Genomic DNA, 26,686 nt, shown 5'->3' with positions numbered 1-26,686 from the left:
AAATGTGGTTTCTGGATTATCTGCTTCAGCATCACCAGGAAAGCTGGTAGAAATCTGCCCTACTGAATCAGAATCTCAGGACGGGGTGGAGGAGGAGTCAAATATGCCAGACACTGGCGGCTCTTCCACCACTGGCCAGCCATCTGAATGGACCCCAGAGGCTGCTGGACCCACCCGTGCCAGTGGCTGGTCCCCACAGCTCCGTGACCCCAGCCAGTGCTGGGGGCAGCGCCATGATGACATATGGCTCTCGCACACCAGCAGCTGGTGGTGCCTGGTGGGAAAAGAGACTAGAGCAGTATCTCAGGAGGAATTCCATGCAGACCAACCTGCTGCGTAAGCTCCCCAGCCTGTTTTGCAGAAAGGGAAAGATGCACTCTGACGGCCAGGCTGGAACCTGTGAGAAGGCCTCTCAGCGAAGGAAGTAATGACGGGCTGTAAGCAGGGGCCGCCACAGGACCCACTTCAGAAGCCAGCAATTCTCAAGCTGGGCTGTGCGTCAGAATCTTGTGGACCTTTTTAAAAAGTCTAATTCCTCTTTTAATCATAGTAGTACATAAATACGGGCTCTTAAAACAAACAAAAAACCCCATAAATATGGCTTTAGTAATACTAAAGTATGCATATTTAAAAAACAACATTGGTCCCTCTCTAATCTTATTCCTTCTGGGGACGCTGAAATTTTTTAAGTGTACAGCTTGATGAATGTTTATGTATGTGTCCACCTGACCCTGTTCAAATCAAGACCCAGACCACTTCCAGCACCGTAGAATATCCACTGGGGACCCTTCTCAGTTCATCTTTCCCCACATAACCACATTCTCACTTCTGTCACATCAATTAGTTTGAAGGCAACCACTTTAAATTATTTTTGCCATTTCTTCTAGTATTTTTTCCATATATTTTTTTTAAGATTTAATTTATTTATTTGAGCGGGGGAGGGGAAGGGCAGAGGAAGAGGGAGAGAGAATCTCCACAATGAGCGCGGAGCCCGAGGCAGGGCTCGATCTCACGACCCGGAGATCATGACCTGAGCCAAAACCAAGAGTCGGATGCTCAGCTACTGAGCCACCCAGGCACCCCTCCAAATTTCTAAATAATACGCTTACACTGCTATTTCTTGGTCTGCCTATTTTGGACAGGAACTAGTAGCTTCTTAGGACAAGTAGATCCAAAGTTCACTCTCCTTCCCCTTCCTCACCAGGTGAAACTTTAAAAACTTTAGGACTTCCAGGCTGTGGCACCAACTGCCCCACCCTGGCCACTTGTGCCCCGGGTGCCCCCCACCTGTGGTCCCTGGCCTTGAGCTGGGAGCAGCCAGAGAGCCAGGCTCAGGACCTTGCTGAGTAGCGCTCTGAGGTGTGAATGGAACCTGTTACCAAGCTCCGGAGTTAAATTGTGGTTGAAGAAAGCCATGAGAAACACCAGAGTGCCTCTAAGATTTTTATTGCTTGTCAAGTGCACTCTTAGGACCCCACCCCTTTCTGCCAGCCAGCCTGTGCATTCTGTACCAACTGTTGGTGTGAATGGACCAGTAAAGGTTTCTGCTTGAGAGGAAGCTGAATGCATGGCCTGCCCCCCAAAGAGGAAGGTCGGTTGGCCCAGGACAGTTGGGTCGAGGATTTGGCACCAAGATAAGATGCAGGTACTGTCTCCGGTCACTGGGAGAGAGGTCTGGACAGGCTGCAGGGACTAAACCAGTCCTCCGGCCGCCCCCCTGTGGCCACTCCCTCTCACCTGAAGGCCCCTCCCTGCCCCCCCAACACAGACATCTTCAGGCTGGTGTCCCCACACTTGCCGGTGGAAGAGCTGCCTCGAATCTCCCCACAATTCTTATTTCCTTCCTCACTTGGACCCCCACGCCTTGCAGCTCCCTGGTTCTCCTGCCCGGGCCGGGGGGCAAGGGGTCCCATCCTCTGCATCTTCCCACCTCGGGCATCAGCTGCTCAGAAGTCCCGCCAGCACCGCACACCGCAAACCTTACCCTCTGCCAGCTCGGGGCCGGGAAGGAAACCCTCCTCTTCCCTCCTCCAGGGGCGACCACTCCTCACTTGCTGTCTGTCCTCCAGACGCTGTTGGTCAACGGTGTCGGCCACGCGCCCAGCCGCCTGGAGGCGGCATCCCAGCAGAGGCTCAGGCCCTGCGCTCAGGTGAGACCCGCCGGGCAGCACTGGGATCGCTAAGGCCTCGGGTCCTCCAAGACTGAGGGGGTGTGCAGGTGTGATTAAGCAGGTGACGGAGAGGATGGGAAATGGCCATTTTAATGAGGGAGAAACCTAGGCTCAAAAATGCTAGAGAAACCATTCCAAGGGAACCGCTTCAGAAGCTGGAAGGGCCACAGAAAGCCTCCTCGCCCTTGGACGTGACCTGCCTGAGCCGGAAGTCCAGTCCCTGGTTGGCTCAGAAAGGGTCCCCTGAGCACAGAGCAGGGAGACCCCGAAGTCTGGGTCCAGGGAAGAGGCTGCGACAGCTAGCAACCTGGCTTCCCCTGGGGGCACTGCATGCCCCCAAGTCTCAGGACGGGCGGAACCCAAGTCACTTGGTCCCCTTGGCGCAGACCCATGGTCTTGGAGAGGCACAGTCCAAAGCTACCAGCTTGCCTCCCTCCAGGCCCCCACACTTGAGCTCCGTCTGGTCCTCCGCTTCCTCCGGGAGCCTGGGGAGGGTGAGAAGAGGGGACAGAGCTCAGGATGATGGCCCCTGCTGGCCTGTGTGCCTGCTGCTGATGGGCATGGCTTGATCACTGCACAGGGCAGGAGTCTGGAAAGGGCCCTGGGGTGGGAGTCACGAGGATGCCCCATAGCTCCAGAGAACCACCCAAACCCCTCTGTGCAGCACCCCTTATCTACAGAACAGGGTGACGATCCTGCTTGGGTGAATGCTCTGGAGACCCAAACAAGGGATGGGGTGACCAGGACTAAAGGACACTAAGGCTCCAAGCCAGGTGGGGCAAGGAGGGTAGGGTGTCTCCCAAGAGGTACCCGAGGCTGGTGGTGGAACAAGGGGCTGAATCTGGGAACAGACAGATGGTGGATCCAGATCAGCAGTGGGGGAGGTGCCAGCAGAGGGGAAGGCCCCAACCCCTCTTTGGCGTCTACTGTGATGTCATTCTGGTCATACTGGGGACAGAGAAGCCACCCACCCAGGCCCATGGTCACTCACAGCGGGGGCGATAGTGGGGCCCCGTCGATCCAGTGCCAGCCCTGGGGGCCTCGCCGGGCCGCCACCCAGGAGTACTTGGTGACTGGGTATCTGCTCAAGAAGTCCTGAAGGAGAAAAGCAGCTGGTCACCCTTCTTCCGACACTAGTAAGGCTCCCCTGGGGCTTCTGTGCCCCCCCTCCCCGTAGTACCCCCAGCAAGTTCCCAGCTCACCAAGAGAACGGACCCAGCTCCACCCAGCTCTCCCCAAACACCAGGAATTGGAAAGCTGTATTGGATGCTTGCTGGTCGGCAGACAATGGGGACCGGAAATGGGGGGTGCCCACCTCAGCCTCAAGGGGAGAGAGCATGTTAACGCCGGTCCCCACCGGGCAGCACAAGATGGGTACTGAGGGGAGAAAGCACATCCAGGTAGCAAAGAGGCGAGGGCCAGGGCTGATGCGGCTGGGAGCAGGGGGCCAGCGGGGCGCTTCTCAGTTACGTCGCATCCGCTCAGCACATTATTAAGAACATTTTTAGGGGCGCCTGGGTGGCTCAGTCGGTTAAGCGACTGCCTTCAGCTCAGGTCATGATCCTGGAGTCCCAGGATCGAGTCCCGCATCGGGCTCCCTGCTCGGCGGGGAGCCTGCTTCTCCCTCTGATCCTCCCCCTCTAATGCTCTCTGTCTCCCATTCTCTCTCTCAGATAAATAAATAAAAAATCTTAAAAAAAAAAAAAAGAACATTTTTAGGGGCGCCTGGTGGCTCAGTCGTTAATCGTCTGCCTTCGGCTCAGGTCATGATCCCAGGGTCCTGGGATCGAGCCCAGCATCGGGCTCCCTGCTCAGCGGGAAGCCTGCTTCTCCCTCTCCCACTCCCCCTACTTGTGTTCCCTCTCTCGCTGTGTCTCTGTCAAATAAATAAAATCTTTCAAAAAAAAAAAAGAACGTTTTTAAGAAAGACAAGTACAAAGACCGTGGAGCCATGAGAGGCAAGTTATAGGACATCAGGGGTTACCGTGAGTATAAACGCTGACTCCAAGTCGTGGCATGATTATGGTAATGACAAAATGTGTTGGCACGAGAATGCAGACATACAAGGAACAACAAGAACCACAAGTACGTTGGAGAACTGTTAGAGATGACCTTTCTCTTACATATTTGTCCTTGGCGTCATCTTGTTTTTAGCAACTAATTAAAGGAAAAAATGGTATTTAAAAATGGTGTTAGCTTGGAAGAAGATGCTTGAATGTTGTAAGTCCGGGCAGGAGGCCGCAAAGCAAGCGCAGTTCCAGAACCTAACTTGCTGCCACGTCACATGAACAGTCCCATCCTTCCCACCACTCCGATGAGTGATTCCACTTTGGAGAATAAATCCAAGAACATGAAGGGGAGAAAATGAACGACCCAAAGGTAACACAGTGTTACTTAGAGAAAGAAAATGGAAACTACCCAAAGGCTCAGCAATCAGGAAACAACTGGGCACATTATGGGATATCAACATGATGGAAAATTACAACGTTGCTCAAGATGCCAAGTACGTGGAAAATGTCATTATGAAATCACGCTGAGTGAAGAAAGGCAGACCGCACCAGGAAGTACACGTTGCTCACAACATCCAGAAGCCTCTATTCATGAGGGGAAATTAGGAGGAGACTGTCCTATGGGAGTTTAATGTATGCCCAGCTCTTCCCTAGAAAACTTGTCTAAGTTGAGGAAGCCAAAAGCTCCGTCTTTAACCCTGGTTATTAGAAAGTAAGCACGAGAGTGATGACCGTCCCCTTGGTGCCCCTCCGAGTGGTCCTCCGGGTCTCAGCGTAGAGGTCACTTCCCGTAGGGACACCGCGTGCCCACCCCCTCCAAGGTGAGCTCCCGCCCCCGGGCCGCCGGAGCAGGACTGCAGAGCTTGGTGCACGGCTGGTCGCTTTCCGACCTGGGACGGTGACCGCGGCGAGGACGGGGAAGGCACACACACAGCCGCACGTCGGCCGGAGCCCGGGCTGGGGCCCGCCAGCAGGGCTGGGCAGGGAGCTGTGGCGAGGCGGCGGCTGGCAGGAGAGTCGGAGGCCAGAGCCGCGCTGGGCACTGGCTGCCGCGGGGGGGCTCCTGCGGCCGGCACCCCCCTTCCCGGGAGCGGGCGGCGGCCGGTTCGGGGGGGCACACCGAGGCATGGGGCTTCTCCCGGGGCCGGGACACCCCCTATTCAAATTCCGTGTATGGCACCTTAGGCAAGTACCCAAACTTACAGAGCTTCAGTATGGGCCTCTGAAACGGGGGGCCGTCCGTACGGAGGCCCGAGGGGAGCTGTACAAAGCCAAGGGCACAGAGTCCACGCTCGGCCGGGTGGTGTGCAAACGCGGCCCCCGACACAGGGGACCTCGTCTGATGTTCCCAGCACTGCCGAGGGGCCCCTGCCCTCAGTCCTGGCCCCAGGCCACCCGGCTGTCCCTCGCTTCCACCTCCGGGCCTCCCACGACAGCGGCGTGGCCTGTCCCTGCCCACTCACTCCTTTCCACCCTTCCTTCCTCGCAGCTCCGACTCCGTTCACTTGCTCTCACCGCTAGCAGAAATGATGGTGTGGGCAAAGCATCATCCAGAGACGCAAATTCCAGAAACTCGCGAACCAGCTATGGTTCACAGAACTGCGCCGTTGTGCCGCCGCCGCGGTCCCGGGGCCTCCATGGCCTCCCGCGGGTGCTCCTCCAACTTCGCCACCAAATGTCGGGCCGCGTGGGGACGGGAGCCCGAGCGGAATGTACTTGAAATCCCACATTTGGCATCTTAAAACGGAGGTAAATTACCTGCTCTGCCCTCAGGCATTTCTTTTTTAAAAGTTGTGGTAAAATCGCATCAGGTATCACGGAATTTAGCGTTTTCACCATTTTCAAGTGTCCAGGTTGGTGGCACTGGGGTCATCCACACTGCTGTGTGACCATCAAGGCCGTCCGCACCCAGAACCTTCCCATCTCCCTCGGGGGAGAACTGGTGTGCTCTCACCGCCCCCCCCCGCCCGCCCCCACGCCACCAGCCTCACTCTGTACATTTCAAATGCTCCGATTAGTTAATTTCTTCGTGTTTTTTCCACCTTTCTGCAGTCAGCCTGTGTGGCTGACAGTCCGTGCGCGTCCTGGGCGCTCCCTGCACCCTAGGAAACACAGCTGTGCTGAAACCAAGGGCGCAGACGGCGCTTAAACTTTCTTCCTCTTCTCTCACTGTGAGCAAACCGAGCTCTTGGGGAGGATGAGACCTGCTTCTCCGAGCTCTGCATACAGCTGGCGCCACAGTATGTCCCTGGGTGTGTGCGTCCCAGCTCCGGGGGCCTGGCCTTTGCCCACTGCCTCTGCCAGCCTGTCTCCAGCTAGCCTCTCCCCCCCCGTCCCAGTGCCTCCTGGAGCTTCTGGCCCTCGTCCAGAGCTCAGAAGGATCCCAGAGCTCCCCAGCCATCATAGTCCAGAATTTAACTGCCTGGGACCCAAATTCTCAGTCCTTTTGCAAGGAGCTTACCCAGACTTTTCTATACTTACTTATGTTTCAAATAATTGACCCTGTATGCTTAGTTCTACAAGAATTCTTTATCCCAAGCTTGTAGTTTGGATGGTGTAAGCTCATCTCCCCCTTGGAGGACACACCAGCCACAGGGAGGTTTTTGCTCAGAGGGCTGAGGTCATGCTGAACTGAACCTGTGTACTCAGAGGCGGCAGGGGCAGAGGCAGGCTTTCTGAGGACACGTGCTGGGCTCGGTGGGTCCCTGGCAGGCTCAGCCCCCTCCCCCAGCTCCACCACTGTCCAGGGACCCACCTCTGTTCCCATTCCCGCTGGCCTTCATTTTGCAGATGCCACAAGGGAAGGTTCCTCAGCACAGCCTATTCTTATCTGACAAATATTAAGAACTCTGGGCCTGGCCCAGGCCCCTGGCAAAACCTTTATATACTGATCTTCTTCATAGACTACTGTCCCCCTGGCATTTCCTCCCTATTATACATAGCCCACATTATTAGCAGAACATTTAGAAAATTTAAAAAAAAATAAAACTTTAAGGAAGAAGAAGAAGAAAAAAATCACTCGTAATCTTGCCCCCAGTGGTAACCACGATTAGAATAAGGAGTATACATATTTCCTTTCTGTGTTTTTTCTTTGCATCTATCTTTTTACCATACTGAGATCCCAGATTTGGTGTTTTCCCATCTACATTGTATCTTTTTCATTTCTCCATGTTTTTTGAAACTTTAAGTGTTATTCCTGGTGGATAAAATAACCCACTGTAAAGTATTTTCTCCAGCAGTTTTATGTCCACCTCCAGGAAACTCTCCCAGAGAGAAAGAGAAAGGCAGGGACCCCCTTCCCTCTTGTATGGTGCAGAATAGCTTTGGGGTCAGGACTGGGCAGGAACAGTTCAAGAAAACAAAAGGTCACATATGAGAAATCTTAAGTAAAATATTAACAAGTCAAATCCAGAAGTCCTGGGGAAGAAAAAATCATGGCTAAGTAAACTATCTCAAGAGGCCTAGAATATTAAAAACAAAACAAAACAAAAAACAAACAACAATGTAATTCATATAAAAAGAGATTCAGGGAATAAACAAAAAGATATCATCTCAATAGACACACAAAAAAGCATCCAATGAAGTGAAACTCATTCAGGTTTAAAACTCTTAATAAAATAGGAATAGAGGGCGCCTGGGTGGCTCAGTCGTTAAGCGTCTGCCTTCGGCTCAGGTCATGATCCCAGGGTCCTGGGATTGAGCCCCGCATCGGGCTCCCTGCTCAGCGGGAGGCCTGCTTCTCCCTCTGCCTGCTCCCCCTGCTTGTGTTCCTTCTCTCTCACTGTGTCTCTCTCTGTCAAATAAATAAAATCTTAAAAAAAAAAAAAAAAGGAATAGAAAGGAATTTTCTGAAATGATAACAGAAGGGGAAAATAAGAGATAAGAGCGGGAGATGACAGCACATGAGAAATGTCAACAAAACTTGGGTAGCTGGACAGCTGTAATCGGCTGAGCAGACCCAAGAAAGCTCTGTGGTTTTTCAAGGAAAAGGTTGAGTGAGAGGAAGGTGAGAAAGACGCCAGTTGGAATTGAGAAGCCCCCAAATGCTCAAAGATTAGAGGCAACAGGTCCTTCTGGAGGCCAAGGTACGGGAAGAGGGGCCTGGAGCAAAAGTTCTGGTTAAAAGTCCTAAAAAGAGGGCGCCTGGGTGGCTCAGTCGTTAAGCATCTGCCTTTGGCTCAGGTCATGATCTCAGGGTCCTGGGATCAAGCCCTGCATCGGGCTCCCTGCTCTGCAGGAAGCCTGCTTCTCCCTCTCCCACTTCCCCTGCTTGTATTTCCTCTCTCGCTGTGTTTCCCTCTGTCAAATAAATAAATAAAATCTTTAAAAAAAAAAAAAAGTCCTAAAAAGAAGCAGTGAATGCCTCTCTCCTACCCCTTCCCACAAAATCCACTCACCCCTCCCAATACAGCAGATCACCAGTAGAACTTTGAGAAATAAACTATAGGGGACCGGGGGATCCAGAGCACCAGGTCTGGCTGAGGGTTGGAGGTACTTACGCTAGAAAAGGGGAGGGATTAAGTGCTACGTTCTTACAAGTGAAACCTTGGTTCCCTTTCCCCACTGCTCCTGGAATGCTGACATCCCAGCATTCACTTAAAAAAAAAAAAAAAAAAGAAAAAAGAAAAGTTGAGCCCCAGCCTGATGTCCCCATTGCAAAGCCTGCCTCTAAAAAAGTCCACTGCATCCCCTCACCTCCACCCTGACACAGAGCTTCCAATCTGTTCTTTAGTGCCTTACTCTTAATTATGACAGCTGAGGATCATCAGACATTTTAGGAAATTTTCTAACATGAAAAGACAAAAAAAAACCCCCCACAACTCAGTACATAGAATAAAAGGTACTTGCAGAAAAAACAGACATGATACAGGGAGCAGAACAAATTTCAAAAACAAAGTTAGATATAACTACTATCTATAATGAGATAAGAGAGGGGCGCCTGGGTGGTTCCATGGGTTAAGTGCGTGCCTTCAGCTCAGGTCATGATCCCAGGACCGGTCCTGGGATCAAGTCCCACGTCGGGCTCCCTGCTCAGCAGGAAGTCTGCTTCTCCTTCTCGCTCTGTGTGCATATGCTCTTGCTCTTTCTCTCTCTCAAATAAATAAATATTTATAATGAGATAAGAGAAGATACTGCATCCTTGAAACAAATAGGACACCATAAAAAAAGGACATTTGAAGAACCAAAAAAGAGTTCTCAAAATTACAAATAAGGCAATAGAAATAAAAATGAAGAAAAACACCAACAAAGGGATAGGACTGTTCAGTTTCAGGACAGAGGGAGAACAAAAATAAAGGCCCTGAAATTTGGGGGGTGGGGGAGTCACATAAAAGGATCAGAAATCAGACTTATTAAATGGTAAGACTGAACACTGGAAGGTAACAGAGCAAAAGCAGCACAATTCTGGGGGACAACTATTTCCACCCTAGAATTCTGTACCGAGCCAAGCTGTCAGTCAAATAAAGTGAGAATAAAAGTATCTTCAGACATGACAGGTCTCAAGAAATTTACCAGGCATGCACTTTTTTCCCAGGAAATTTACAGCGTATGTACTCCACCAAGAAAAGGCTATAAACCAAGAAAAAGTCTTGAGATCAAGGAAACAGGGACCCCACATAGGAAAGAGGCAAAAGCAATGGAGGCAAGATTCCAAGACAACATATACCTTGAGCACTGTGCACCTTCCCTCCACAGGACAGATCAATATAGTGATTAAACACCTATATCTGTGGTTACTTGATTAACATCTGCCACACTCACTGCTCTGTTAGCCGTGTAAAGGTGGGGGCTGGTTGTTCTGGGTCATCCTAGAATCCCCAGTGCCAAACACAGTGTAGGTGCTCGACAAATACTTATGGAATCACTGAGGGAAGGAACGCTCACGGTTAACTGCTTGGCCAGAGCATCCCTGCTCCCCTCTTCCCAGCTCCGCCTCCACTTAGAATGAAGGGTAAGTTGAAGACCTTGGAACCCTGATGTCTGGTCCTCCTGCATGTCACGTTATTTCCCCAGGCTTTGGTGATTTTCTCTGTAATGTAGAGATGGACTAGATCTTTGCTAGGAATCTGTGATCTGTAATGATACCTACATCCTTCCACAGCCCACCGCCTCCTTCTCACCTGGGTGTGGCTCAGCAGCGGGAGGGTAGCCTGGTGAGCTGAGCAGAACGCCTGGCTGGCCTCCCAGGCCTGAGCTTCAGTAGAGACGTAGTAGCAGTGCTCCTCGGACCACATCCAGCCCTGGGGGCATGGCCGGCACCTGATCCCTGCAAGCACAGAGACCACTATAAAGAACTGAATGAAAAAAAAAAAAAAGGAACTGAATGTATGCATGTTAAAAAAAAAAATCAAAATCTAGGGCGCCTGGGTGGCTCAGTCGTTAGGCATCTGCCTTCAGCTCAGGTCATGATCCCAGGATCCTGGGATCAAGCCCCGCATTGGGCTCCCTGCTCAGTGGGGAGCCCGCTTCTCCCTCTCCCTCTGCTGCTCCCCCTGCTTGTGTTCTCTCTCTGGTTCTCTCTCTCTCAAATAAATAAAAATCTCTAAAAAAAGAATAATGAATAAATAAACAAAAAAAATCAAAACCTAGCCGCCGTTTTGAGTGAGGGGGCAAATCTGGAGCGTGGAACTGGCAAGCCTTGGGACGGCAAGCAGGGTGGGCAGGGCCCGGGCAGGCTGTAGAGTTTGCGTGGTGCACAGAGCGCCCCCAGGTGGGAGCTGTCAACCCCCTGCTTGTTAGAGCACAGGCTGTGTCCAGTGGGAGGCAGGAGCTCTTTGTCCCTCTCTCTGCTCAACAAGCCCAGTGTCTTCACGCGGCATCTGCCCAGTGGGGATGTCTTCTTCTAATTCTCACAAAGCTGCTGTGAGGACTAGATGCCCTGGTGGTGGACAGAGCAGGAGAGGGGACCGGGAGGAGGCACCATACCTGCTCTAGAAGCCAGAGCCACGATGGCGACTGCGGACACAGCCAGAAACACAGCCATGACCGCCAGGGCCCAGCGCAGGGACTTCATGTACATAGGCAGCCCTGGGGAAGGGGACAACCAGGAGAGATGGGTTAGAAGGAGCCAATCCAAACCACACCCAACTCGGAACCACACTGACTCACACACCAGCACCCCACCCCCTTGGCCCAGGACACCACAAAAAAACACTCAATTTAGGTTAGAACTTCCTATTTGGGAGAAAAATGCTAGAAGATATTCTGCTTCTTAAATTACTAGAAGACCTAAGAGTTCATTCAAGAAAGAGAACAGATGACTGGCTGACAACCATTTGCTGAGCACTGAATGTGCATGAGACACGGCACAAATACCACCAAGAATAGGGCCAGACCTCTGCGCTCACAGAGCTAAGGGTACCAGGAGCTACCCCTCCAAATAAGAGAGGGATGCGGATTCCATTTCAACTTCAACAGATCTGGGTTCAAGTCTGGCCTCCACAAGCCCCCCACGTGTTTTTGGTGTTTTACCATTTTTTTTTTTTTTTAAGATTTTATTTATTTGACAGAGAGAGACACAGCGAGAGAGGGAACACAAGCAGGGAGAGTGGGAGAGGGAGAAGCAGGCTTCCCGCGGAGCAGGGAGCCCGATGCGGGGCTCGATCCCAGCACCCTGGGATCATGACCTGAGCCGAAGGCAGACGCTTAACGACTGAGCCACCCAGGCGCCTCAAGGTGTTTTCCCATTCTGACAGTGCAATCACCTGCCTCTTCTATCTCTCCAGGTCACCGGAGGCCGATAGTGAAGCACCGTGCAGGGTGTGCTTTGCAGGCGGGAGAGCAGGACACAGACGTGAGCCACCAGCAGCTCAAGGCCCCGGGGGACCCAATAGCTGGAGGGAGGCTTCAGGGGGGAAAGGAACTCGCAAGACTGAGCCGGGCAGGAGGAAAGGCGGCGGCAGAGGCTCAGAGAGAGAGAACGGGTTCGAATGTCAGATGCTGCCCTGGTGACGGAGTGACCGGGGAGGCCAGAGGGGAAAACGGGGAGAAGAAAACACAGTAAATGGTTAATCACGGCCATCGGCAGTTGTAAGCAGCTTTCCACCCGGAAACATCTAAAATAACTGAGCACTCCTGAATTTGATCTCTGCCCGGACACAGAAGCATGAAATCAATTAACGCAAAAGAGGCCTCTCTTTAGATGTGGGTTCAATTTAAACTTCCCGGGGGCACCTGGGTGGCTCAGTCAGTTAAGTGTCTGCTTTCGACTCAGGTCATGATCCCGGGGTCCTGGGATCGAGTCCCACATCAGGCTCCCTGCTCAGCGGAGAGCCTGCTTCTCTCTCTCCCTCTCCCTCTGCCACTCCTCCTGGCTGTGCTCTCTCTCAAGTAAATAAATGAAATCTTTTTTAAAAAATTTAAAAAATAAACTTCCCAGACACTTGGCTGCCAGGGGCTGGAGGACCTGCCAATATCTTGGGGCCGAGGGCTGGGAATGCCACATATCCAGCATAAGGGTCCCAAGAATTCAATTATCATATTTTTGCCAAAACCTGAAACAGCAGAGGTTAATTCTCCAGCAAATATTTTAGTATTTTGAAAAGACTAATTCCGTTTTTAAAACCACATGCATATTCGTATATACCTCCATATGAATGCACACAACACATACACACAGAAAGTTGGGAAACATTTCCAAGGCTTTTCATAAAACACGTTTTCAATCATAACTCAACTTTAAAAGCACTTTTGAAGTCCTTGATTTCCCATTTCCATTAGAAAAAAAACACTTGCTTCAAAGACCGAAAAGGGCAGTGTGTTACACCAATATACGAAGAGTCACATTCCATCTGTGACCTTTTTGGAGTTTGCTTTTTTTTTAATTACATAATCTGCTTCTTAAAGGGATTTGACCCAAATTTTCATCAACTGATAAATGGATAAACAAAATGTAGTATATCCACACAGCAGAATATTCAGCCAGTAAAGGTAGGAAGTGCTGGTGTGTGTTTTGGACAGTGGCTGAACACGGAGAGCTTTATGCTGCTAAGGGAAAGAAGCTTGTCCCAGAAGGACTCATATTATATGAGTCCATTTATGAAATGTCTGGAATAGGCAAACCCACAGGGACAGAAAGTGGATCAGTGGTGGCCTGGGGGAGCCTGGGGGTTGACAGCTAAAAGACACAGCATTTCTTTTTAGGGTGTTGAAAATATGCTAAAACCAACTGTGGTGATGGTTGTGCACCTCTGGGAATGTACTAAAGACCACTGGATTGTATGCTTGAAGTGGCTGGAGTGTGCGGTTATATGAATTAGAACTTGATGAAGCTGTTATAACTCGATGAAGCTGTTACCAAAAAAAAGTGATTTGAATAAGCTTGGAATAAAAGATACATATAAATGGAGAGTCTTAAAAGCAGAACTAAAAAGCCTGGAGAAGAAAAGGAAAAATCTACCAATCACCTCCGTCAATGTAACTACCGCGACTGCACGCTCTGGCCTTTCAGAAAAGAACGCATAAAAGAAATAGAGCAGGTTACACAGGCCCACATACCTTCTACTCAGGGCTGCACGGCTGACCTTGGGAATGGCCTCCTGCAGAGCCAGCGTCCTCCCAAACTTCCAGACAAAGGAAGTCCTGCCTACCTACCCCCTTTCCAAAGCAATTCCCCCCCCCCTTTTTTTTTAAGATTTTATCTATTTATTTGAGAGAGAGAGGGAGACTGAGGTGGCATGGGGGAGGGAAGAGACAGAGGGAGAGGGAAAAGCAGACTCCCTGCTAAGCAGGGAGCCCGATGATTGCGGGGCTAGATCCCAGGACCGTGAGGTCATGACCTGAGCGAAAGGCACACCCATAACCAGCTGAGCCACCCAGGTGCCCCTCCAAAGCAATTCCTAATTACACAGGTAACCCAAAACATTCTCCTTACAAAAAAATGAAAACACACATAAAGCTAAAGTCCCCTCTAAACCCATCTTTACCTCACTTCCAATTCTGGACGCCCTTACATTGAATTCTCTCCTGTCTGCAAACACACCCAGTCCCACATGGCAATAATAACATACATTCCCTTTCTTTCCAGCACCTTCCCTTCAGCCCCACTCTCTAGCTTCCACCCGATTTCCCTTCCCAATCTCGGAATGACATCTCTGACGTTACAGTCTGTTTACTCTTGAACTGTGAGTCCATCTTAATTTGCCACATTTCCTACCCGCAGCTGAAACACTGTTTGCTTCCTCCTAGTCAGATCTGGTGGCCTGGGGTGGAACCAGGTTTTGTGGGACTTAAAGGTTATTCAATTTGGGGGGGCGGCGGGGGGGAATCTTAAAAAAAAAAAAAGAAAACTTCCAAATACAAAGCCCAGCATAGGACTGACTCAGAGGGCTCACGCCAATGAGGGTCCGCGTTTGTGTCATTTTTTTTCAGGTAAAGTTATTACAAATGCCCCTGCTCCTCCAGCTGGGCCTGACCGTACTGGGCATCACCCTTCAGGGCCCCATTTCCTCCAGGCACCCAGCACTGAGTACATTCTTCCTACCCATCCCATCAAAATTCTAACTACTCTGGAGTTCCTAGGCCACCCCACCTCCTCCAAAAGACACCTCCTCCCCCAGCCTCTGTTCTCACTCTCAGCTTGAGTCCTCCCTGCCCAGACCCTTCCTGGCTCCATCCCGGGGTGACCTGTATTTATACTTTTTTTAGTCTTAGACCCTTTAATTAATCTGACAAAAAGCTGTAGACCCATTGTGGTAGAAAGAATAATGCCCCCCACCCCCACCCCAAAGACGCCCATGTCTTAATCCCTGGAACCTGTGAATAAGTTAGGTTACATGGCAAAGAGCACTTAAGGTTTTGGTTGGAATTAAGGTTGCTTATCAGTTGACCTTAAGATGAGGAGATTTTCCTAGATTTTCTGGTTAGGCCCAATGTAAACACAAGGGTCCTTAGAAACAAGAGGGAGGCAGAACAAGAGTCAGAGAGGGCAGCAGAAGGAATCAGCCAAACATTGCTTGCTGGCTTGGAATATTCCGAGGGGCATGAACTAAGGAATGCAGCATCCTCTAGCTACAAAAGGCAAGGAAACAGAATCTCCCCTAGAGGCCCCAGGAAGGAACACAGTGCTATTGACAGCTTGGCTTTAGACCAGTGAGCCCACATCAGACTTCTGACCCACAGAACAGTAAGGTAATAATAAATTTGGGTTGTTTTAAACCACTAAGTTTGTGGCAATTTGTTACAGCAGGGATAGGATAGGAAATACATCTTTGGGGCGCCTGGGTGGCTCAGTGGGTAAAGCAGCCGACTCTTGATTTTGGCTCAGGTCATGATCTCAAGGTTGTGAGATGGAGCCCCGTGTGGGGCTCCACACTGTGCCTGGAGCCTGCTTAAGATTCTCTCTCCCTCTCCCTCTGCCCCTCCCCAGTCTAAAAAAAAAAAGACAATATACCATCATTCAGAAAATGTGCTCACACCAAACTCTGCAAAAGCCCGAGTGATTTGTGTCCCTGAACTCTACCCAAGACCAAGATGTGGCAGAGACCCTGGGGCTTTGAGGCCTGTCTAGCTGGCCTGGTCTTCCTCTCCCCTGGCCAAGCTGTTGGCACTCTGCCTCCCCAACTTTCCAGTTAGAAGGGGCCTTTGCCACCCCAAATCCTACTCACTTTTCAACGCTTACTCCAGGAAGCTTTCCCAGGCCCCCAAGCTCACCAACCACTCCCTCCTGGCTCCTTGTCCAGGATTGTTTATATCTTTTTTTTTTTTTTTAAGGTGGGGGGGCAGAGGGAGAGGGAGAAAGAATCCTAAGCAGTCTCCACGCCCCTCACAGAGCTCGGGAGGGGCTCAATCTCACCACCCTGAGATCAAGACCTGAGCTGAAATCAAGAGTCAGAGCCATAACCGAATGAGCCACCCAGGCGCCCCTCCAGCCTCCTTCTTGTCCCCTGACAAGCACCCCATCCCTCAAACGGACCCCCTCCCCCCCACACCGCCCCCAGCAGTCTGGTGCCTAGTCCCCACGCAGTAGCTGCGGAATGGGGGAGTGTTTGGGGCCAAATGCTCCTCAACATACGTGGAGGGAAAGAGGGAGGGAGCCTGGGTCGGGGGACCCGGTTCTCGCCGGCACCGTCACGTGATCCTGGCAGGCTTCCCCTCTCCTGGAAGTCGTCCCACCTCTACTTCCCAACCACGCCGCGCACACGACGAGGTAATGTGCAAGTTCTAGCGGTGGGGAGGCGGAGCGGTGGTGGAAAGGTTTTACTCTTTCACGGCAAACAAATGCAGTCCAGTTACCTAGCCCCGACTGTGACCGATCCGAGGCGGGGCAGGACAGGTGGGACCGGGGCAGCGGGGCGGCTGGGGGGAGGGGGTGTTGCGCTCAGGCGGCGGCGTCCCCTCCCCGGCCGCGCGGGCTTACCTATGAGCTTTATGGCCCGGGGCAGCTTGTCGTCGTCGCCGCCCGTCTCGGCGCGGTGCAGCAGCGCGGCGTCCTCCTCCTTCTCCAGCCCCAGCTCCCCGCAGCGGCCGCGGCACGTGGGGGAGCCCGGGGGCTCCGAGCGCCCGTCGGCGGGGCTCGCCCGGCCCTCGGCGTCAAGGCCGCGCTCCGGCCGGGCGGGGGGCCGCTGCAGGAGCGGGAGGGCGGGAAAGGCGTGGCGGGAGAAGGCCGGGGACTCGGGCACCGGCACGGTGAGGAAGCGCGGGGACGGCGCCGGCGAGGGCGCGCGACTGCCACCCGCCACGCCCACGGACTTGACGCGCACGTCCACCTGCAGTTCCACCGGGGCCCAGGTGCCCTGCGGCGGCTCCCCGGGCGCCAGCTCGGCCCCCGGCGCCTCGCCGGCCCGGGGCTGCTCGGCCGCGGTGGGGCCGGGCGACGGCGGCTCGGAGCCGGCGGAGGCCTGGCGGCGGAAGGCGCCGTAGCCCAGGCTGGGGGCCGGGAGCCGCAGGAGCGCCGGGCGAGGCGGCGGCAGCTTCTTCCCGCCCGAGAGGTCCTGGCCTGCGCCCGCCGCTTCCTTTACGGCGCGGGCCAGACTCGGGCTGCTCTCGGGACTCTCGAGCCGTCGCTCCTCTACGGGCACCTGCGGCTGCTCTGGCCCCGCGCCCTGGCTCCCCAAGGGCTCCATTGGGAACTCGGCCCCGGGTGGGTCTCCTCCGGACGCCGCCTGGGCCCGCTGCATCCGGGGAGCGGAGCGACCGAGAGATGCCAAGCGAGCGCACCTGGGCCCAGGTATGGAGTCGGCTTCACCTCCCGGGTCGGGATTGGTCCAGCCCGGTCGCGGAAGTTTTCAGGCTACGCCCCTCTGCCCCCGCCCACCCGAAGGACCCCGCTGGGATTGGCTGCGGCCGGGATTCTGTTGGCCACGCCCCCTTAGGCTTCCCCAGGGCTGCGGGGAAAGGAGCGGAGGAGGGCCTGCCCGCGGGGTTACCGAGAAAGAACTGCAAGTAGAGGCAGAAGGGAGAACCCAGAGCCCCGCCTGACTCCTTCCTCTTCTTTGTCCCAGTCCCACGGCCCTCTGCCATTGCGCTGATTTTGAGAGTTACAGTCTGGGCTGAGAGCGGTTGGCCAAGTGTGTAAGAGATCCTGGGACCTCAAAAAACAGCGGGTCCAAAGGAAATTGGGCGGCCTGAGGAAAAGTAGCAGAGCTGGTTGCCCGACAGTGTAGTGGGGGAAGGGGCACCACACCTGAGTGGACGTCCCTACAGCAGAAGTCCCAGGGACAGCCACTCTGGAGGCATGACTCCTACTACCCTAACTCATTAAAAACTGGGGGATGAATAAGCATGAACGTGTATTTTCACGGGGAGAGGAGCCTGGCCCCCAGTCAGCCTGGTGTGGTGCAGTACAGGGTTCCCAAACCTGGCCAGTGATCTGAATACCGTTTAAAAGTATACATAATCGGGGCGCCTGGGTGGCTCAGTTGGTTAAGCGACTGCCTTCGGCTTGGGTCATGATCCTGGAGTCCCGGGATCGAGTCCCGCATCGGGCTCCCTGCTCGGCGGGGAGTCTGCTTCTCCCTCTGACCCTCCCCCCTCTCATGTACTCTCTCTCATTCTCGCTCTCTCAAATAAATAAATAAATCTCTAAAAAAAAAGTATACATAATCCTGGCTGGGCTTCAGCCGGACTTTCTGCATCTCATAAAGGGAGGAGGCCAATGGTTTTTAACAAGTGCCCCAAAGTAGGATTGACAGATAACACAGAAGCCACTCTGTTATATCTGAATTTCAGAAAAACAAGAGTTTTTTAGAGTAAGTATACCCCAAGCACTGTGTACTTGTATTTAAAAATCATTCATTATCTGAAATTAAAATTTAATCTCTCACCTATATTTTTTAAAATATTTATTTGAGCGGGGAGGGACAGAGGGAGAGAGAGAGAGAAGCAGACTCCCCGCTGAGTACAGAGCCCAAGGACTGGACCCTGAGATCAAGACCTGAGCTGAAATCAAGAGTAGGAGGCTTAACCAACTGAGCCACCCAGGCGCCCCTGCCACCTATATGGTCTTTTAAAAGATTTTATCTGAGAGAGAGAGCGCAAGTACATGAAGGGGGGAGGGGCAGAGGGAGAGAGAGAAGCAGACTCCCCACTGAGCAGGGAGGTTGAGGACCCTGGGATCATGACCTGAGCTGAAGGCAGCTGCTTAGCTGACTGAGCCACCTATATTTTTATTGACTAAATCTGGCAAACCGTACCCCAGGGACTTCTATCGGATTGGTCTTAGGAGCGGCATCTGTTAACACCAGGGACAGGTTACTCCTAGGGGAGAGGGAAGGAAGGAGGATGTGGAGGAGAAATGCCAGGGAGGGATGGCCCCTGAAGACAAGTAATTGAGAGAAAAAGTCCAGTGGAAAGAAAGTGCTATATGAAAATATGTTGTTTAATCCCTTCAAAAATCCAGACTACATATTTAATGTGGGGACATATCCATACATGAAAATCCATTTAAAAAAGGTGTGAAATGATAAGCACCAAAGTGATAATAATAGTGGATTCTGCTGTAGATTGTTTGGGGGGTGGGCAGGGGAGATAGTCTTGGAGACTTTAATCTTATCCATAATGTTTCCACTCTCTAGAAAGAGAATGTATTTATATATATTCTTAAATAAAAATCCATTTTTATTTTATTTATTTTTTTAAAGATTTTATTTATTTATTTGAGAGGGAGAGACTGAGAGAGAGAGCACATGAGAGGGGGGAGGGTCGGGAGGGTCTGAACGGGAGAAGCAGACTCCCTGCCGAGCAGGGAGCCCGATGCAGGACTCGATCCTGGGACTCCAGGATCATGACCTGAGCCGAAGGCAGTCGCTTAACCAACTGAGCCACCCAGGCGCCCAATAAAAATCCATTTTTAAAAAGATGGCATGTTGTAAGATTTTTTTTTAGAGCTGATAAAGATTACTATAAAAATTAAAATAATTCGGGGCTCCTGGGTGGCTCAGTTGGTTAAAGCGACTGCCTTCGGCTCAGGTCATGATCCTGGAGTCCCTGGATGGAGTCCCACATCGGGCTCCCTGCTCGGCGGGGAGTCTGCCTCTCCCTCTGACCCTCCCCACTCTCATGTGCTCTCTCTCGTTCTCTCTCTCTCAAATAAATAAATAAAATCTTTTAAAAAAATTAAAATAATTCACAGGTATATAAAGTATAAAATATAAAGGCAAGGTCTCTACCCTCCTTTTGACTTCTCAGAGGTGGCTGCTGTCCTGAGAGTGGTGTAGTACAGGGTTCTTGTCCATTTCCTGTGACTTGGAGCTAAGAGAGGAGCACCCTGACTTGCTTTCCTGCTTACATATCTTCTCCTGGGATGATGATTATCAAACAGTTTATAACATCAAGGATCTCTAACCTTCCAGATGTTTGGGCCCAGAGAGGGTCAGTGAGGAAAACACAATGGGCTTAACATTTAGACTCGCTCCCATGACCTTGTGGGGGATACCCCGAGGCCTGGCTCCCCAGGCCACAGCCCACCGAACTGGGCTGTGCTCCTGACTCAGGGGCACCCAAGGGCATCTAAATTCCATCTTGAATATTGCCAACCGCGGTTGGCACTGGTATCAACCAGGGCCAGAAATGGAGCCAACACGGACAGCAAGAAGCGGGAGCAGAAGCTACAGTGGACTCAAAATGTGGCCCTGGCCAGTCCTTCCAACCTGCTTTCTGGATTCTGTCCACAGTTGTGTGCAGTCCCACTTTGATTTCACACACACTTCCTGAGCAGAGTCCCTAGCCTGTGGGTACACGGCTTTGGCACATTCTGGGGAGCTGGCACCCTGATGATCTCCTGCCCTTTAATCGCTCCCTTCCTACTGGCTCTTTCCCACCATCAGTAAACATGAGCACCTTGTAAATGCCCCTCGGCATCTCCTCCTCTAGCTAACACTGGTTTCTTCCTTGCACGACCAACCTACTTGAACGCTCACTTTCTCCATTCACTGCATCATATCCTAAGCCCTCCTTACGCCACTGCAGTGTTTCTCGCCCCGGCTAGTCTGTGGACATTTTCCCTGTCGAGGACACCACACATCACCAAAGCCGGTAGATTTCTTCAGTGCTTGCTCTGTGGCTCTCCTCACACTGTGCTTTGCTGGTTTTCCGTCTGCTCCCAAAGGCTTCTCACTCTCCATTAGGTCACTGACTCTCCAGCTGTCCTTCCAGCCCAGATCTTTCTCTGGACCTGGACCATAATAACAGTTACGCTAAGGGGTTGAATTTTGTCTCTCCACCCTGCCCTGACCCAAATTCATATGTTCAAGTCTTAATCCCCCAAGCCTCAGAAAGTGACCTTGCTTGGAATTAGGGCGGTGACTGTGATGAGGTCATCCCAGAGTAGCCTGGTTCCGTCATCCAACACGACTGGTGTCCTTATAAAAAGGGGATATTTGGACACAAACACACACACAGGGAGAACACTGTGTGAACGTGAAGGCGGAGATCAGGCTGATGGGTCTACCAGCCAGGGAAGGCCAAAGATTGCTGGCAAACCACCAAAGACAGCAGACAGGCCCAGGGCAGATTCTTTTCCCACAGACCTCAGAAGGAACCATCCCTGCCGATGCCTTGACCTTGGACTTCCTGCCTGCAGAGCCGGGAGATAATACATTTCTGTTGTTTAAGGGGCTCACTGTGTGTTACCTTGTCACCACAGGTTGCCACGGCAAACGAGTCACAGGTCGAAATGGCTGCCTGCCCTGGCAACGGCTCTCTGGACGGATGCAGGTGGTTTCTGTGTCCCCCCGCTCTGCGCACCCCCACCCGTCATCGTGGCGGACACAGCTGGCCCAATCAGATTCTCCCTCACAGGAATTTTGGCACTTGATCTGAGAACCCCAGGGCGGGGAGGTGTCACAACTCCAGCAGGGCAGCTCCCTGGGGAGAAGACCCACAAACCCTTCTTCGGGTCCCTGGCGTTTCCCTGGTTCCAGCCCTTCCTAAAGCTTCCTTGTCCATGTGTGTGGATTTCATGAGACCCCGCAGTATCTCTCCCCTACCTCCCTTTTTTACCTCAAGTTAAGATATCATTTTCCACTCTGACTGCAAGTGGCAGAAAACCCAAATTCAACCACCGGCTGCCTTGGGCTCCATGGGGTTCCCTCAGGCGAGGGCCGGGCTCTGGAGCCATCTCCGTTGTGCCTTCCATGGTGAGCCTTGGGGGCTCTGTGGTCAGAAGGCCACTGACACTCGTGTGGTGGGAGACCCTAAGGCAGGTGAGTTCTCCAGCTGTTTCAAGGGGGTTCAGATCCTGGCTGCCCCCAGAGAAGAACCACTACCTGCTGTCACCCTTCCCTCCATCCTTCTCTCCCACTTTAAAATCCTTTTTTTTTTCTGCTTACAACAGCCATACATGCTTGTGATACAGAACTTAAATACTACAGAAATGCACGCCATAGAAAGTGATTTCATGGGGCGCCTAGGTGGTTCAGATGGTTAAGCGTCTGCCTTCCGCTCAGGTCATGATCCCAGGGTCCTGGGATCGAGCCCCACTTTGGGCTCCTGGCTCAGAGGGGAGCCTGCTTCTCCCTCTCCCTCTGCCTCTCCCCTTGCTCATGCTCTCTCTCTCTCTCTCTTGCATCTCTCTGTCTCAAATGAATAAATAAAATCTTAAAAAAAAAAAAGAAAGTGATTTCATGCCTCCAGATATCCCCGTTATTAACATTTCAATATAGAGTCTTCTGGACTTTTTTCTATGCCTATCTTACCTACGTTATTATATGTACATATATTTTATTTCTAAAACTTTACTCATATTAAATCCATACCCATACATCATTTATGTAAGTAGTCTCCTGCTGGCCGACATTCGGGCAGTCAGTCCTGTTTCCACAAAATCACTGCAAAAGCCACAGTTATAATTCAGTGCCATCCTTGTGCCTTGTTTTTCAAAAATCCAACTGATGACATCTTCAGAATAGCTTCATCAAAATGGAACTGCTGAGCCAAAGCATGGTCACAATTTCACATGTGATGGACAGTGTCAAAATTCCCTAAATTCTCCGCGAGAAGCTGAAGGAACCACGGATGAGGGGCTGTTCCCCACAGCCCCCTCAGCACTGGATGTTATCAATTTTCTTAGTCTTTACCAATTTGATGGGTGAAAATACAAAATTTCAACTTGCATTTCTTCAGTTATGAATGAAGTCGAACACACCTCCATTTGTGAATTGTGTTACCGGGAAGTGTCTTTACCAGTCTCAGGGGCTGTGTAAAGGGCTGCCTCTGGGGCCAGTTCCAGATCCTGGGCTGCTTCCAGAAAGTGGCTCAGCAGGCACCCTTGTCCCTTCTTCCTGCCCCCACACCATGGAGTTCACTGGTCCAGGGAGAGTGATGGTATCTGACTTGTCTGAACAGACCCAAGAGTTACAAAAGCATAAACTAAATCATGGCTGGTTTCTCCCAGGGAGGAAGCCAACATCCCTACCCCCCACCCCGCACCCCCCACCCCCCAGGCTCTTGGCTGATGTCCCCTCTGGCATCCTGAGCCCTTCTAGGGCTCCTGGACACACAGATGGGAGGAGGAAGTGTAGTTTCTGCATGGCCGGCTCCCTGGCCCGGTCCATCCTCGGCTCACATTCCACCTGCTCAGAGGCTCAGAGGCTCAGAGGAACTCCCACCCCCCGGGTCCCCCGTCCCTCACCTGGGGACAGTCTTCAGAGCACTTCAGCACTCTCTTTGGTTAACAAGTTCATATACTTGTTTTATTGTTTAATGTTTGTCTCTGGCCTTCTAGAAATCATTGCTGTGTTCCCAGAACAGTATCTGGCATGTTCAGCTGATGTCGCCCCCAGTGGCTTAGTGAATATTTATAAAATAAAGACTGCTAAACGGGCATTGTGTAGGGGGGTTGGCATATCTTGCTCATTTATTCTTGTTCTCCCCCATTTTTGACACATTTTCAACATTAAGAAAAAATGGAAAGAATCAGCAGTGAACACTTGAATCCTTCCCTCCTAGCTTCAGCAGTTAGCATTTCACCATTTTGTTTGCCTGTCTCCACACAAACACACTTTTGGTTGCTGAACCATGTCAGCGTGCTGCAGACCTTAGGAAACTTTGCCCTCAAATACTGCAGCGCGCATTTCCTAAGAAATCATGTTGTCCTAAATAAGTACAATACCATTCCCAAACCAGCAACTGAGCAATTACTCCATACCAGACGATACTAAAGAGATCCTGTTTAAATGTCCCCAGTTTTTTTCAAACCAGGCCTCAATCAAGTTCGTATGTGGCATCCGGCTGTTGCATCTGTTTACTTTGTCATAACTGGGAGGAAGGCACCAGAATTCCTACTGCAGGGGTAAGGAAACGGAGTCAGAGAGCCCAGGATCCCATGACTCCTGAGTGGGAAGGCCAGGATGCCGTCACGCATCTCTGACCCCCAAACTCCTCTTCTCTCCCCCTTTCCTGCTTCTGGCTCCCCTAGTCCCTCCCTCTTGGTGCCCCGGAGGCTTCACTCCCAGTCTCTAGCTGATCTGGTCCATGCGAGTCATGAACTGGGCTGAGGTCGAGGTGCTGACCCAGTTATTCAGCAGGCTAGGCCTAGCTTTCAAGTTCCTCCAGCTACACACTCACTCCGCACCCCCTGGCCTTGTCTCTGTTGCTCTCTGAGACCTCAGCCAACCACTGGGAGTGACAGGCAGTCCTGTTCCTACCTCATTCAGTGGACGATCCACCTTCAGTAGCCTGGGCAGGGTAGAGACTCACACGGCTCCCGTGCAGGAACTAAAGGTGTGTGGGTGTGTGGGTACAGATGCCACAGGGATTGAGAAGACATCCCACCTGGATGCATGCAAGCTCATCCAAGGAGACACCGAGAACAGCAGGCAAACATCTCCCTGAGTCATCAGCTGCTTGCTTTCTGCAAGTCAAAACAGAGATCCTCTCTTGCTGGGAGCTCCACCCCTAGAACTGTTCCTGTGGAGAGCAGTGCGTGCATGCTGGGTCATGAGTGACGTGTGTGTGTGTGAATAGATAGCCCCAACTTAGTAACATCTGGGGCAGACCTAGCTCTCCTGTGGATAACGGCCCCCACCTTAGCTGATCTCTGTGCATCTGGGGCTCAGCATTTGAAACAATCTGCACAGGGGCAGGTGTAAGCCCCAGGAGACCAGGAGGAGAATGGACAAGGGAGGCAGGGGACACGAGACGCAGAGAAGCACCCACCAACCCCTCACATCACAAGAGTGTAAAAGACTCCATCAGGCTGAGGGGAGACCCCCATCACTGGAGTCTGAGAACAGTAAACGCCCAGGAGCACCTTGGTGAGGGGGGCCCCAAATTTGGCCTAGTGGGTCTCCAGCCTGCTGACTTCAGACCTCGGGAATTTTTAGCCTCTATCATTGGGCGAGCTACTTCCTTATAAGATTATGTAATAGATATCATTCCTTTTTTTTTTTTTTAAAGATTTTATTTATTTATTCATGAGAGACAGAGAGAGAGAGAGAAAGAGAGAGAGGCAGAGGGAGAAGCAGGCTCCCAAGGAGCAGGGAGCCCGATGCGGGACTCGATCCCAGGACCCTGGGATCATGACCTGAGCCGTAGGCAGACGCTTAACCATCTGAGCCACCCAGGCGCCCCTATATATTATTCCTTTTAATATATATAAGGAATTGGCTCACCCAATTAGAGAGGCTGAGAAAGTCCAAGATATCTCCTATTGATTCAGATTTCTCTGAAGAACCCTGACTAATACAGCCTTTGTGCGTGAGTGTCAGACTCCTCCTCCTGGGTGTCCTTGCAGAGCGACACCGTCCAGAGGCAGCCTCCACACCCCTCTGATCACCCCCTCATCCCCAGTGGGAGGCCCTGCGCCCTCCCTGCCCTTTGGGAGCAGCTCTCTGGCCCTGTGGGAACACCGGTCCCCACCCGGTATCCTCCATCCTTGGGTTGTTCTTTGGACTCAATCCAGAGTCCTCCTCTATCCCAAATCTCCTGTGTTATGATTATTTTATAAGCCTAGACTTTTAAAAATAAAACACTCAACTCTCCCTGGGGGACAGGAACGCTATCATTTTCAGGACAAAAAAGTCTAACTGTCCCGTGAAGAGGAAGAAGCAGAAAATCCCTCTTTTTTGGTAATGAGTCAGTAGGAGAGTAAGAGTGCTAACTGGGAATCAGACTACTCCTACCCACTGGCCTTGTTTCCTGATCGCGGTCAGGAGCAGGCGTGACGAGGTGCTCCGCTCCAGGGGGGCTCAATCCTCACTCACGTTAGAGTCTAGGTGAGTACCACCCCTGGGCTAACTGGTCCCAGTCCGAGCCGCTGGTGCGCACCCTGGTCAAGGGCCCCTCTGCTGGACCCTGTGCACGGGGCCCCAGTGGGTGACTCATTACAGAGAAGATGTGGGGCATCTTTCTGCAAGACCCTGACTACCCACTCCAGGCTGGATCGTGCAGAGCTCAGTGAGGCCAAAGACCCTCCTGATTCTGGTTCTGCCTGGATCTGAAAGATGGGTCCTCCCAGGGAAGCTGGGCTGCCTGGTGCCAGGCTAGACAGTGTGCTGGAGCCAATGGGCAGCTCTGGGCTGCTCGGGATGGAAGAGCAGACCCAAGGCCTTAGCAGCCCCACCACCAACTGGGGCTCGGTCTCCCCTGACTGTCTTGGGCCCTGAAATTGGCTTCATCAGAACTGAACTGACCTGGTTGCCTCTGCCTGCTCGAGCTGTGGGGTCACCTGCCTGAGGTGTGGGGTCACCTGCCTGAGGCGTGGGGTCACCTGGCCAAGGCGTGGGGTCACCTGCCTGAGGCACAGAGTTCCCTGCCCTCCTAGGCCCTGTTCTCAATCCTGTTCTGCATCTGTGATGGCGCCCTCTCACCTGCCTCTAACTGTGCCCTCAGCCCCCTCTGCTCACCCCAACATCAGTGGGCCTGCTTCCTGAGACCCGTCTCAGATAGGGGAAGGGCCTCGAACACTCGAGCACTTGTCCATGTGAGAGAAAGGAGGGTCCTGCGTGAACACTGTGACTCCCCAGGGACACCCTCTCCCCTCACAAGGGAATAGCCCCAGAATTCAGGGAAGCTCCACATGCTGCACCCCCACCCCCGTCATGGCCACTCCTCCCTGCCAGTCCCCATGGC

The 26,686-nt window shown here is 52.2% G+C and overlaps 2 protein-coding genes across 6 annotated transcripts in view; one reads left to right on the top strand and one right to left on the bottom strand.

Annotated features, from left to right (window-relative positions):
- Positions 1 to 5,929, top strand: part of LUC7L2 (LUC7 like 2, pre-mRNA splicing factor) — an 83,270-nt gene extending 77,341 nt beyond the window's left edge. For all 5 annotated transcript variants that reach the window (XM_064574900.1, XM_064574899.1, XM_064574902.1 and 2 more), the window contains one exon: positions 5,670 to 5,929. In XM_064574900.1, coding sequence (XP_064430970.1) covers positions 5,670 to 5,922 — 253 coding nt within the window. In that variant the 3' untranslated portion in view covers positions 5,923 to 5,929. The remainder of the gene's footprint in view (positions 1 to 5,669) is intronic.
- KLRG2 (killer cell lectin like receptor G2) lies at positions 1,831 to 18,157 on the bottom strand. Its single transcript, XM_045864192.3, has 5 exons — positions 16,536 to 18,157; positions 11,105 to 11,206; positions 10,300 to 10,445; positions 3,163 to 3,266; positions 1,831 to 2,656 (listed from the first exon to the last, which is right to left on the bottom strand). The coding sequence occupies exons 1-5, from the start codon at positions 17,293 to 17,295 to the stop codon at positions 2,536 to 2,538; spliced, it is 1,233 nt and encodes a 410-aa protein (XP_045720148.1). The 5' UTR covers positions 17,296 to 18,157; the 3' UTR covers positions 1,831 to 2,535.
- Between the last annotated feature and the right edge of the window lie 8,529 nt (positions 18,158 to 26,686).

The sequence above is a fragment of the Mirounga angustirostris genome, unplaced genomic scaffold (assembly GCF_029215605.1).
Source record: "Mirounga angustirostris isolate CCGP_5_RB_7025 unplaced genomic scaffold, mMirAng1.0.hap1 SCAF_12, whole genome shotgun sequence".
Taxonomy (NCBI): domain Eukaryota; kingdom Metazoa; phylum Chordata; class Mammalia; order Carnivora; family Phocidae; genus Mirounga; species Mirounga angustirostris.
Note: the sequence above shows the minus strand (reverse complement) of the source record. Positions and strands in the feature narration are given on the sequence as shown.

Bases quoted from the DNA above. Each gene is read 5' to 3' on its own strand.
- KLRG2 (XM_045864192.3), bottom strand. From the start codon at position 17,295: ATGCAGCGGGCCCAGGCGGCGTCCGGAGGAGACCCACCCGGGGCCGAG. The intron at 3,267-10,299 runs GTGAGAAGGAGG...TTTCTCCTTCAG, and splicing joins CGCTGCTGAGCCACACCCAG to GACTTCTTGAGCAGATACCC. The intron at 2,657-3,162 runs GTGAGTGACCAT...CACCCTCCCCAG, and splicing joins GCCCCACTATCGCCCCCGCT to GCTCCCGGAGGAAGCGGAGG.